General features: G+C 46.0%; 1 protein-coding gene across 1 annotated transcript in view; it reads right to left on the minus strand.

The window, feature by feature from the left end:
- The window catches only part of LOC144594044 (uncharacterized), a 50,278-nt gene that overhangs the window by 21,446 nt on the left and 14,704 nt on the right, over positions 1-14,128 (minus strand). Inside the window, exons 4-5 of the mRNA XM_078400213.1 lie at positions 4,249-4,368; positions 140-262 (exon numbers count right to left, since the gene is read on the minus strand). Coding sequence (XP_078256339.1) covers positions 140-262; positions 4,249-4,368 — 243 coding nt within the window. The remainder of the gene's footprint in view (positions 1-139; positions 263-4,248; positions 4,369-14,128) is intronic.

A 14,128-nucleotide genomic window follows, 5' to 3' on the forward strand; every position in this document is an offset into this window, starting at 1 on the left:
AGCAAGGCTTGTCATTTTGTTGATCAGTCTGGAGAAGGGTCTCAACCCGAAATGTCACCCCTTCCTTGTCTCCAGAGATGCTGCCTGTCCCGCTGTGTTACTCCAGCATTTTGTATGTCTATCTTGTCATTCTGTTTACCTGATCTTGAAAGGTTGAGGATGGCACCGACTGCATTCTGTTGCACTCGAGGGTCATATGACTTTGCAAGAACCAGCAGAGGATTTATTCCCCCTTCAGAGGCAATAACTTCCCTGTTGAATGCTGGCAAGTAAACAGCAAAGAGGAATGACAGTCAGTAAAATATCTTTTGAAAAAACTAGTCAAGAGTCAATGGACATGAAATGTTAACATTTTAACATGAAGTATTGCAAAAAAATTCTTATCTAATTTATAAGTTGAATGCCTGATGGCACCAGCAATGGCTGCCTCGCCAACAGTCTGTCTGTCCTTTCTTTCCTTTGCGTTTAATAGTATGTGTTAAATGTATGTTTTTAGTGTTCTTCGGTTAGTTTTATGTGGGGGAGGGGGTTGGGCGAAACTTTTTCTAATCTCTTACCTCGACGGAGATGCGATTTTTTTCCGTATTGTATCTCTGTCTGCACTGCGGCCTAACATCGAGGAGTTGGCGGCCTTTGCTGGAGATCGACGAGAGCTCCACTGCGGATGCCTGCGGACTTACCATCAAGGAGTCCATGATCCCTTTGCCAGGGATCGACCTCGGAGCTCCAACCGTGGGCGCTTGTGGACTTTAACATCACGGAGCCCACAGTCTCTGGTCAGAGACCGATTTCGGGGACTCCAAGCCGCGGGAGTTCCGACCGCTCCGACGCGGGAGTTTCGATTGCCCCAATGGGGGCTTCGACTGCCAGCTGCGGGAGCTTCGATCGCCCCGAAGGATGGTTTGACTGCCCCAACCGCGGGAGAATAAGAGGAAGTAGATTGGACTTTTTTGCCTTCCATCACAGTGAGAAATGTGGGGAATCCGCTGTGGTAGATGTTTATGTTAACTTTTAAGTAATTGTGTGTCTTGTTGCTTTTTTTTCCTTATGGCTGTATGGTAATTCGCATATCACTGTACCTTAATTGGTACGTGTGACAAGAAGAGTCCTTTGAATCCTTTGATATTTTAAGCACAGGAAGTAGCTTGGTAATGGGAATGGCGCCGAATCAATATTCAAACCAACTATTAACATTCTGTACTAAAACAACACCTTGGGTCTTGTTAAATTTCCATACAAATGAAAATGATAAACAAAAACTCAAGTTATAATATTGACAAACCATATTACTCCACAGCTTCTAGGATAGTGACAGATGTCATTATGGTTCCATTTTGTGAATGTACATTTGGTATATACACCGATGAGCCAAAACATTATGACCACTGACAGGTGAAGTGAATAACATTGATTATCTTGTTACAATGGCACCTGTCAAGGGGTGGGATATATTAGGCAGCAAGTGAACCGTCAGTTCTTGAAGTTGATGTGTTGGATGCAGGAGAAATGGGCAGGAGTAAAGACCTGAGCAACTTTGACAAGGGCCAAATTGTTATGGCCAGATGAATGGGCCAGAGCATCTCTGAAACGGCAAGGCTTGTGGGGTGCTCCCGGTCAGCAGTGGTGAGTACCTACCGACAGTGGTCTGAGGAAGGACAAACCACAAACCGGCGACAGAGTGTTGGGCACCCAAGGCTCATCGATGCACGAGGGCAATGAAGGCTATCCTGTCAGGTCCGAACCGACAGAAGGTCTACTGTGGCACAAGTCACAGAAAATGTTAATGGTGGTCACGGGAGGAATGTGTCACAATACACAGTGCATCGCACCCTGCTGCGTAAGGGACTGCGTAGCTGCAGACTGGTCAGAGTGCCCATGGTGACACCTGTCCACTGTTGAAAGTGCCTACATTGGGCACGCAAGCAATGGAAGAAGGTCGCCTGGTCCGATGAGTCCCGTTTTCTTTTAGATCACGTGGATGGCTGTGTATACGTGCGCCGTTTACCTGGGGAAGCGATGGCACCAGAATGCACTGTGGGAAGACGACAAGCCGGCAGAGGGAGTGTGATGCTCTGGGCAATGTTCTGCTGGAAAACCCTGTGTCCGGCCATTCATGTGGATGTCAATTTGACACTTGTCACCTACCTAAACATCGTTGCATACCAGGTACATCCCTTCATGGTAATGGTATTCCCTGATGGCAGTGGCCTCTTTCAGCAGAATAATGCGCCCTGCCACACTGCACACATTGTTTGGGAATGGTTTGAGGAACACGAAGAAATGTTCATTGTGTTTCTCTGGCTTTTGAATTCTCTAGATCTCAATCCGATTGAGCATCTGTGGGATGTGCCGGATCGACAGGTCCGATCCACGGCGGCTCCACCTCGCAACTTACAGGACTTGAAGGATCTGCTGCTAATGTTTTTGTGTCAGATACCACAGGACACCTTCAGGGGTTTTGTCGAGTCCATGCCTCGGCGGGTCGGCTCTGTTTTGTTGGCACACGGAGGACCAACAGCATATTAGGCAGGTGGTCATAATGTTTTGGCTCATCAGTGTATTTACGTAGTTAAGTTCTTAGTTCATCCAAAATCTAAATATTTGGACCAGTGAAGTTATATAGAATGGATTACAAAGAATTTTTGGTACATATATTTAAGATATCTGAACATTGGAGAAATTAGAAACAAAATTGTGTTATGGTCTCAGTGGGCTCCAATGGTTGAAATGTACCAGAGAAATTTTATAAACTACAAGTATTCAAACGACAAACCAAGTGGTGGGGATAACTTAGCGGGCCGGGCAGCATCCCTGGAGAAAATGGATAGGTGACATTTTGTGTTGAGACACCTTCTTTAAACTGGTCAGCCCGACCCAAAAAGTCACCTATCCGTGTTCTCCATGGATGCTGCCCGACCCGCTGAGTTACTCCAGCACTTTATGGCTTTTTTTGTATACCAGCATCTGCAGTTCCTTGTTTCTACAAGTATTTAAACAAACTTGGCAAGTCGCTTTCTGTCAGGATACAAGAACATATGATAGACAATAGGAGCAGGAGTAGGCCATTCGGCCCTTCGAGCCAGCACCACCATTCAGTGTGATCATGGCTGATCATTCTCAATCAGTACCCCGTTCCTGCCTTCTCCCCATACCCCCTGACTCCGCTATCCTTAAGAGCTCTATCTAGCTCTCTCTTGAATGCATTCAGAGACTTGGCCTCCACTGCCTTCTGAGGCAGTGAATTCCACAGATTTACAACTGATATGCACAATGACAAATGAACATACAAATTAGGAGAGGAAGGGCACCACTGGACCCTGGAGATGTTCTCCAACATTTTATCAGATGAGTTTAGTTTAGCTTATTGTCACGTACAGGTACAGTGAAAAGCTTTTGTTGTTGCATGCTATGCAGTCAGCAGAAAGACCTTTCATGATTATAATCAAGCCATCCACAGTGTACAGATACAGGATAAAGGGAATAACGTTAGTACTAGATAAAGTCCAATTAAAGATAGTGCAAGGGTCTCCAATGAGGTAGTGTAGATGGTCGATCAGGACCTCACTCTAGTTGGTGATAGGATAGTTATTATTAGGATAATTGTGGTTAATCTAATTGTATCCTCTACTCCACATTATAACCTGAATAAGCTTCTACCCCTTTCGTATGGAGAATCTATCTACCTTTGATTTAAGATTATTGAAATAAGCAGTTTCCATTGCCCTTTGAAGAAGAGAATTCTAAAGCACAGCATGTAGATCAGCAGAACTCCCGTACCTAGGGTTCAATCGTAATCTTCCATGCTGTCTTTGTGGAGTTCACATGTGCGTGAGAGCACATTGGGTTCTCCAAATTCCCCCCTTGCCCTGAAGGTGTGCTGCAGGATTAATTGACGAATGTAAATCACCCCTGGTAGAGGCGCATGGCATGGGAATTGTGGTCGGTTGATAGGCACATAAGGAAGAACAAGTTATAGGGGGCATTAATGCAACCGCATCTGAAGTGATTGCCCCCTGTAACTGAAGCATAACCACTCTACTTTTGTATTTTATTCTTCCAGCAATGAACAAGGACATCTTTCCCAACTTACTTACTCTACCTGCCGAGGTGCATCTTTTCTTTCAGCACTCCTAACACAAAACTTTGGGCACCTGCTATCTTTTTTCTCTTTAGCAATTCTGGCTTGCTTATTACTGAATCGTACACAAAAGTGCCCCTTATTTGGTTGAGTATTGTTATTAAACATACCTGAGGTGGCCAACGTTGCGATGCTTGCACAAGAGTTGCACTGTACAGTGGCATCTCCAGAACCAAGCAGTTCCAGTAGAGGCTCCAGCAGCCCAATCTGCACCACTGTCTCTTTGTTCACTTAAGAAAAAAAGGTGGAAAAAAACAACAGGTGTCGGGAGGAAACCCAGGTTCATATTGAGAATGGGCTCGCAAACATCTACTGGTGTTGAAGAGAGACAGGAAAGTATATCAGGTATTATTACTGTAAACCAGTGCTGAAAGTAAAAATGAAATTTAGCATGCATTTGGTCATCAACTGTAGTTAACAAAGTTACTTAAACGCTGAAACCAGAGATTAAATGAAAAACAGGACCTTGCCCATTTTTTGTTGTTGCATGAAACAAAAACAAGTCTATTTAGAAACACAGCCAGCTGAGCCCTTGTCACCTGAGCTCTGATATATGGAAAGTCACACTGAATGCAGATAATGTAGCTGCTTTTCTTTTGGCGGCTGCCAATAAAACTCAATTTCTAGCAACAATGTGGGGGGGGAGGGAAAAAAAAAGATGTGAAGCCAGAACACCGAGCCTGGCCCTTGTGTGGACTGTTTGCACTGTTGGTTCAAATAACTGCTCTCTCGCAACATAAAAAAATCACATTTAAATGCAATATAAAGCCGGGTTCAAATTACACCGTTTGAGCCTTATGACCAGGATCTCCTCTATTTTAATTGGCCCCAGCCTTGATGCTCAGTTTCATAATGATGCCTTTCAAATGGTGAAAAGTTTAGACAGGTGGCAGAAAGTAAGGGAACACAGGGTGACGGACAAGACATGAAAGGACAGGCAGGTAGCTCATGAGATTCTTCAGGGCATCTCGCTCTCTAAGCAGAACACTCACAGGGGTGTTGGTTCCCTGGGGAGTTCTGTCAGAGCCAAAACCACAGCATCACAGCTCATTTTAATAGAGAGGGCGGAGAGAGATCAAACGAATAATAGATTAGGATTTTATAGTTATGAGAAGCAGACAGGTGTAACTGCAAAGGTGATTCCAGGATACTATGCTGCCTCCGTGCTGACAGGATCAAGGATATCACAACAGCTGCAGAACATTAGATTTATATAGCACAGAAACAGGCTCTGTGGTTCAGTGAATCCATACCACCAAGCACCCACTTCAACTAATCCCATTTTATTCTCCCCACATTCAAACTCCTAGATGAGACATGTTGCTCGTTGTGGGCAGGTCAGACCTCTTTCCATCCTGTATGACTCCATATGAGGGGCAATTTACCATAGCCAATTAACCTACCAATTCTGGGGTGTGGGAAGAAACTGGAGTACCTGGAAGTAACCCACATAAGCTCCACAATCCAACACCAGAGGTCAGAATTGATCCTGGGTTGCTGGGTAGCAGTGCTATTAGCTGTGCCCTTGTGCTTCCCTGAACAGGAAGTGGTTCTGGAGGGAGAGGGTGGGTAGCCAACTGTTGTGGTCTGGAACAGAGCCAATGATACAGGTAGCAAAAGAGATGAGGTCCTACAGCCATATTTTAAAGAATTAGGAAAGATATTAGGAAATTTACCTCAAAGGGTAGTAATCTCTGGATTATACTCGATGCCATGCCCCACGGCAGGGTAGGAGTCCAGTGAAGACATATGCTGCGGGAAAGATATTTGCGAGTAGATTTAGATGCTGGAGGCATTAGAACAAGTTCTGGAAAAGGTGGGACTTCTTTGTAGGTCAGATGAGCTGCATCTTTACCAAGTTGGGACCCCAGTATGCTTGTGGCTTTGAAAAGGTGGGGGCAGGTTGTATTGGAGCTTCCTGGAGATTTGATGAGGTTTTTAATTGCTTGGTGGGAGATGGAAAGCAATTTGAATTCAGGAGATCAGTAGCAAAGAGTTTGCAAGTTAGACAAAACCAAGTCTGAAAAGAAATCAAGCTATTCTTGCCAGACCAGAGGAAAAGATTGCAGTGGTTAAGGCAGATTAGCTAAGGGTACACGCATGAACACATGAAGTTTAATCATTTTTTTAGCAATTACTGCAACATAGCTTTAAAGGAGCAGAAACAGCAGCTTATTGTTCTTCATCAATTACTTTCAAACGAGATGAAAGAGGTGATTAAAAAGTAGGAGGGATGAAAATATAGTTTAATGAAGAAAAACTGCTGTGAATAGGGATGAATATTAGAAGAATCATCAAACAATCTTTATGCATTGACCTATAGTACTGGGAGTAAAATATAAACATCAAAATAATCCATGAGAGAGAGCAAACCTGTGGGCAGATCCTGACATATTGAAACTGAGAGGAGATAATAATTATATTATTAAGCAAACAATTAGTGTGTAAGATATGGAGGGCATTGAATTTCTAAACTGTGTTCAAGAAAACTCTTCTAGCCATTATAAAGTCCAACAAGACGGGTGTTTAATGATTGGATTTAATTTTCAGGAATGAGGAAGAAATTTTGAAGGAATTGATTGAAGAAATTTTGCAAGAGCATTGTGTGGTTCTGATCACAATGTTGTTAGGTTTAGTGTAACTATGGAAAAGCATAAAGGTAAAATAGTACTAAATCATCTGAAGTGGAGTAAGGCCAGTTGTGCAGGTACCAAGAGCTGACTCCGTGAAAATTGACTGGAGCACACCTAACTAAAGGTGAGTCATGATCAAAGCTGTGGGAAGCTGACAAGAAAGAGGTTCTTGTCTCAACAAAAAACAAAGGTTTTTCGTTAAGTCTAGAGTCCTTGGGTTGCACGTAAGATAAAACAAATATAGGAAGCTGACATCAGATATCAAAAGCGCAATGTTGCACAAGAATATAAATATGTAGGGGAGAAATTAAAAGGGAAATTAGGATGGCAAAAAAAAAGAAAAATACTAACAAATAAAAGAAAATACAAATATGTCTTTCAAATACTGTAAAGCCTTGTTTTATTGGACCTCTATGCAATAGATGTAGGTTATAGCGATGGACCTACTGACGGCTGCTGACGCCAGGCCCAGCTCCCGCCGACTGGCTGGTCGCTCACAGCTCCCGCTGCCTCCACCACCCCTGGCTTGCTCCGGACATCTACACCGGACTTTCTGCTACCACCGCCCACCCGCACAGCTTCCTCGGACGCTTCTGGGGCACTACCACCACCACCCTTACCAGCACTACGGCCGCCTGTGGGCTGTGACTACTGACCTCACCGATCCTCCCCTCTCCCCCTGCCGCCAGCAGGCTGGGGCCGTCATCTCACCTGGATTCCAAGCCCAGTTCCGGACTGAGACTGAAGAAGGGTCTCAAGGGAGTCGTACAACAAGGAAACAGGCCCTTTGGCCCAACTTGCCCCATCTACACGTCCCACCTGCCTGCTTTTGGCCATCATTCCTCTAAACCTACCCTGTCCAAATGAGTCTTAAATGTTGCGATCGAACCTGCCTCAACCACCTCCTCAGCAGTTTGTTCCATACACCCACCACCCTTTGTGTAAAAAAGTGACCCATTAGGTTCCCATTAAATCTTGCCCATCTCACCTTAAACCTATGTCCTCTGGTCCTCGATTCCCCTACTCTGGGCAAGAGATTCTGTGCATCTACCCGATCTACTCCTCTCATGATTTTGTACACCACTATTAGATCTCCCCTCATCTTCCTGCACTCCAAGGAATATAGTCCCAGCCTGTTCAACCTCTCTCTGTAACTCAGTCCTGCGAGTCCTGGCAACATCTTGATAAATCTTCTCTGAACCCTTTCAAGCTTAACAACATCTTTGCAAGAACATTGTGACCAAAACAAAAGTTATAGCGGACAATCAGCAATAAGATTGTCTGCCCCCACCCCCAATGGTCCATTAAAACGAGGGTATAGAAGGATCATAAAGAGCAAGAGAATAACTGAGGAAAGAATAGGACTTAAGGACTACAAAATAACATTCAGAAATCGGAGGTGCAAAGGGACTTGGGAGTAATGGTGCAGGATTCCCAAAAAGTTCATTTGTAAATCGAATCGGTAGTAAGGAAGGCAAACGCAATGCTCGCATTTATGTCGAGAGGACTAGAATTCAAAAACAGGGTTGTGATGCTGAAGCTCTATAGTCAGTCTAACTGGTCAGACTGCAGTTGGAGTATTGTGAGCAATTTTGGGCCCCTAATTGGAGAGGATCCAGAGGCGGTTTATGAGAATAATCCCAGGAATGAGTGGGTTAACATCTGATGAGTGTTTGACGGCACTGGCCCTCTACTCGTTGAAGTTTAGAAGGATGAGGGGGACCTCATTGAAACTTAGCGAATATTGAAAGACCGGGATAGAGTGGATGTGGAAGGATGTTTCCATTAGTGGGAGAGCCTAGGACCAGAGGTCAATAGACAATAGACAATAGACAATAGACAATAGGTGCAGGAGTAGGCCATTCAGCCCTTCGAGCCAGCACCGTCATTCAATGCGATCATGGCTGATCACTCTCAATCAGTACCCCGTTCCTGCCTTCTCCCCATACCCCCTCACTCCGCTATCCTTAAGAGCTCTATCCAGCTCTCTCTTGAAAGCATCCAACGAACTGGCCTCCACTGCCTTCTGAGGCAGAGAATTCCACACCTTCACCACTCTCTGACTGAAAAAGTTCTTCCTCATCTCCGTTCTAAATGGCCTACCCCTTATTCTTAAACTGTGGCCCCTTGTTCTGGACTCCCCCAACATTGGGAACATGTTTCCTGCCTCTAATGTGTCCAATCCCCTAATTATCTTATATGTTTCAATAAGATCCCCCCTCATCCTTCTAAATTCCAGTGTATACAAGCCTAATTGCTCCAGCCTTTCAACATACGACAGTCCCGCCATTCCGGGAATTAACCTAGTGAACCTATGCTGCACGCCCTCAATAGCAAGAATATCCTTCCTCAAATTTGGAGACCAAAACTGCACACAGTACTCCAGGTGCGGTCTCACCAGGGCCCGGTACAACTGTAGAAGGACCTCTTTGCTCCTATACTCAACTCCTCTTATTATGAAGGCCAACATTCCATTGGCTTTCTTCACTGCCTGCTGTACCTGCATGCTTCCTTTCAGTGACTGATGCACTAGGACACCCAGATCTCGTTGAACATCCCCTCTTCCTAACTTGACACCATTCAGATAATAATCTGCCTTTCTATTCTTACTTCCAAAGTGAATAACCTCACACTTATCTACATTAAACTGCATCTGCCATGTATCCGCCCACTCACACAACCTGTCCAAGTCACCCTGCAGCCTTATTGCATCTTCCTCACAATTCACACTACCCCCCAGCTTCGTATCATCTGCAAATTTGCTAATGGTACTTTTAATCCCTTCATCTAAGTCATTAATGTATATCGTAAATAGCTGGGGTCCCAGCACCGAACCTTGTGGTACCCCACTGGTCACTGCCTGCCATTCCGAAAGGGACCCATTTATCCCCACTCTTTGCTTTCTGTCTGTCAACCAATTTTCTATCCATGTCAGTACCCTACCCCCAATACCATGTGCTCTAATTTTGCCCACAAATCTCCTATGCTTCAGGTCATAGCTTCAGGATTAAAGGACTCTTTTGGGAAGGAGATGGGGAGGAATTTCTTTAATCAGAGGGTGGTGAATTTGTGGAATTCATTGCCACAGAAGGTTGTGGAGGCCAAGTCAATGGATATTTTTAAGGCAGAGATTGATAGATTCTTGATTAGTATGGGTGTCAGGGATTATGGGGAGAAGGCAGGAGAATGGAGTTAAGAGAGATAAAGATAGATCAGCCAAGATTGAAAGGTGGAGTAGTCTTCATGGCCTGAATAGCCTAATTCTGCTCCAATCCCTTATGAACTTATGAACCGATGTATGCATGGAAGCAGTGGATGCGGGCAAGATTCATAATAGACAATAGACAATAGACAATAGGTGCAGGAGTAGGCCATTCAGCCCTTCGAGCCAGCACCGCCATTCAATGCGATCATGGCTGATCACTATCAATCAGTACCCCGTTCCTGCCTTCTCCCCATACCCCCTCACTCCGCTATCCTTAAGAGCTCTATCCAGCTCTCTCTTGAAAGCATCCAACGAACTGGCCTCCACTGCCTTCTGAGGCAGAGAATTCCACACCTTCACCACCCTCTGACTGAAAAAGTTCTTCCTCATCTCCGTTCTAAATGGCCTACCCCTTATTCTCAAACTGTGGCCCCTTGTTCTGGACTCCCCCAACATTGGGAACATGTTATCTGCCTCTAATGTGTCCAATCCCCTAATTATCTTATATGTTTCAATAAGATCCCCCCTCATCCTTCTAAATTCCAGTGTATACAAGCCCAATCGCTCCAGCCTTTCAACATACGACAGTCCCGCCATTCCGGGAATTAATCTAGTGAACCTACGCTGCACGCCCTCCATAGCAAGAATATCCTTCCTCAAATTTGGAGACCAAAACTGCACACAGTACTCCAGGTGCGGTCTCACCAGGGCCCGGTACAACTGTAGAAGGACCTCTTTGCTCCTATACTCAACTCCTCTTGTTACGAAGGCCAACATTCCATTGGCTTTCTTCACTGCCTGCTGAACCTGCATGCTTCCTTTCATTGACTGATGCACTAGGACACCCAGATCTCGTTGAACTCCCCCTCCTCCTAACTTGACACCATTCAGATAATAATCTGCCTTTCTATTCTTACTTCCAAAGTGAATAACCTCACACTTATCTACATTAAACTGCATCTGCCATGTATCCGCCCACTCACACAACCTGTCCAGGTCACCCTGCAGCCTTATTGCATCTTCCTCACAATTCACACTACCCCCCAACTTAGTATCATCTGCAAATTTGCTAATGGTACTTTTAATCCCTTCGTCTAAGTCATTAATGTATATCGTAAATAGCTGGGGTCCCAGCACCGAACCTTGTGGTACCCCACTGGTCACTGCCTGCCATTCCGAAAGGGACCCATTTATCCCCACTCTTTGCTTTCTGTCTGTTAACCAATTTTCTATCCATGTCAGTACCCTACCCCCAATACCATGTGCCCTAATTTTGCCCACTAATCTCCTATGTGGGACCTTGTCGAAGGCTTTCTGAAAGTCGAGGTACACCACATCCACTGACTCTCCCTTGTCAATTTTCCTAGTTACATCCTCAAAAAATTCCAGTAGATTTGTCAAGCATGATTTCCCCTTCATAAATCCATGCTGACTCGGAACGATCCCGTTACTGCTATCCAAATGCTCAGCAATTTCGTCTTTTATAATTGACTCCAGCATTTTCCCCACCACTGATGTCAGACTAACTGGTCTATAATTACCCGTTTTCTCTCTCCCTCCTTTCTTAAAAAGTGGGATAACATTTGCTATCCTCCAATCCACAGGAACTGATCCTGAATCTATAGAACATTGAAAAATGATCTCCAATGCTTCCACTATTTCTAGAGCCACCTCCTTAAGTACTCTGGGATGCAGACCATCAGGCCCTGGGGATTTATCAGCCTTCAGTCCCATCAGTCTACCCAAAACCATTTCCTGCCTAATGTGGATTTCCTTCAGTTCCTCCATCACCCTAGGTTCTCCAGCCCCTAGAACATTTGGGAGATTGTGTGTATCTTCCTCAGTGAAGACAGATCCAAAGTAACGGTTTAACTCGTCTGCCATTTCTTTGTTCCCCATAATAAATTCCCCTGCTTCTGTCTTCAAGGGACCCACATTTGCCTTGACTATTTTTTTCCTCTTCACGTACCTAAAAAAACTTTTGCTATCCTCCTTTATATTATTGGCTAGTTTACCCTCGTACCTCATCTTTTCTCGTTAACTTTTGTTGCTCTTTAAAAGAGTCCCAATCCTCTGTCTTCCCACTCTTCTTTGCTATGTTATACTTCCTCTCCTTAATTTTTATGCTGTCCCTGACTTCCCTTGTCAGCCACAGGTGTCTCTTACTCCCCTTAGAGTCTTTCCACCTCTTTGGAATAAATTGATCCTGCAACCTCTGCATTATTCCCAGGAATACCTGCCATTGCTGTTCTACCGTCTTCCCTGCTAGGGCCTCCTTCCAATCAATTTTGGCCAGCTCCCGCCTCATGCCTCTGTAATCCCCTTTGCTATACTGTAATACCGACACTTCCGATTTTCCCTTCTGCCTTTCCATTTGCAGAGTAAAACTTATCATGTTGTGATCACTGCCTCCTAATGGCTCTTTTACCTCTAGTCCCCTTATCAGATCAGGATCATTACACAACACTAATGTATACTTTGCAGCTCTCTTCACAATAGAGGGGGACAATGTTGATGTTGTAGCGACCATAGGGATTGGTCCTGAGAGTCGAACCCTCGGATTGGCCAGCTAGGTCAGGTGGTGGTTTTGGCGCCCAAAACCAGTCAGTGGGAAGAGAACCGAAGCGAACAGTTTGATTTAATGGTTGTCTGTAATTTCGTTTGTTATACTTTGTTAAAGAAGTTTATTGCGGCAGCAATATTCGATTACAAAGAACAAGCCTCCAGACTCGCCATATTGGTGACCCCGACGTGATCTAGCCAATCATCTACCATGGAGGGACAAGACGCCCCTTCTTCGGTTCTAACGCCCGGCGTACCGCAGCTAAACGCGGTCAGAGTTCATCTTCCTCCGTTTTGGGCACATCAACCACACCTTTGGTTTGCCCATGCTGAAGCTCAGTTCCACCTGAGAAACATCTCGGTGGACGAGACAAAGTATTATTACCTGGTCAGCGCTCTACGGCCTGAGACGTCCACGCGGGTGATGCAGTTCATCACCTCCCCTCCTGCAGACGGCAAGTATGAGGCGCTGAAGGTACTCATGCTTCGAACCTTCGGATTCAGTAGGCATGATCGAGCTGAGAGGCTTATGCACCTGCCGGATCTCGGAGATCGGCTGCCGTCCGCCCTCATGGCCGAAATGTTGGCGCTGGCAGGTGAGCACAAGGATTGCCTCATGTTCGAGCAGGCATTCCGAGAGCAACTTCCAGAAGATGTTAGGCTTATGCTCACGGATTGTTCTTTTAAGGACCCCGTGGCATACGCGGAGAAAGCCGATGCGCTCATGGCGTCCAAATCGAAAAAACACAGTTCGATCAACAGGGTCTCGGCACCATCGGGCAGCCCGCAGCGGCACCAAGATGGCGCCGCGACTCCCGCCATTTCTCCAAAAGCCCGCCAAAAAGATCCACACAAGCGCGACTGGTGTTATTATCATCTGCGATGGGGTGGAGAAGCCCGCAACTGCCGCTCACCTTGCACCTTCTCGGGAAATGCCTCAGCCGATCGTACATAGAGGCGGTTGCGATTGGCCAGAACCGACGCCTCTACGTCCGAGATCGATTCACAGACACAGAGTTCTTGGTCGACATGGGAGCCATAGTCAGCATCGTGCCGCCGACCGACCTCGAAGCCCGATTGGGTAAGAGAGGGCCTACCCTCATCGCGGTTAATGGTAGCCCCATCCGCACGTATGGTACGTGGGCAATGTCTCTGGCTTTAGGCACACGCACGTACGAATGGTCGTTTATCGTCGCGGAAGTCGGTCAGGCGATCCTGGGCGCAGATTTCTTCTGGGCCTTTTCGCTAGTTCCCGATGTCCGAGGTAAAGGCCTTCGACCCTCCGTTAGCAGCGATGAGCCCGCTGCTCCACCGCTGGTCACCCCGCCCAGCCCGACTATCCAGGCCGTTGTCGCGGCCTCCGACCCGTATGCTGCGGTCCTGGCTGAGTTTCCGGAGCTGCTGGTTCAGTGTTTCGACGCCCCTTCTGCAAGGCACGGCATTGTCCATCACATTCCCACCGAGGGGTCCCCGTTTTCGCTCGGGCCCGGAGATTGCCGCCGGACAAACTGATGGTAGCGCGTGCAGAATTTCAGAAGATGGAACGAATGGGCATTGTCCGTCGGTCCGACAGCCCGTGGGCCTCTCCAT

This window comes from Rhinoraja longicauda, chromosome 5, assembly GCF_053455715.1.
Source record: "Rhinoraja longicauda isolate Sanriku21f chromosome 5, sRhiLon1.1, whole genome shotgun sequence".
Lineage (NCBI taxonomy): Eukaryota > Metazoa > Chordata > Chondrichthyes > Rajiformes > Arhynchobatidae > Rhinoraja > Rhinoraja longicauda.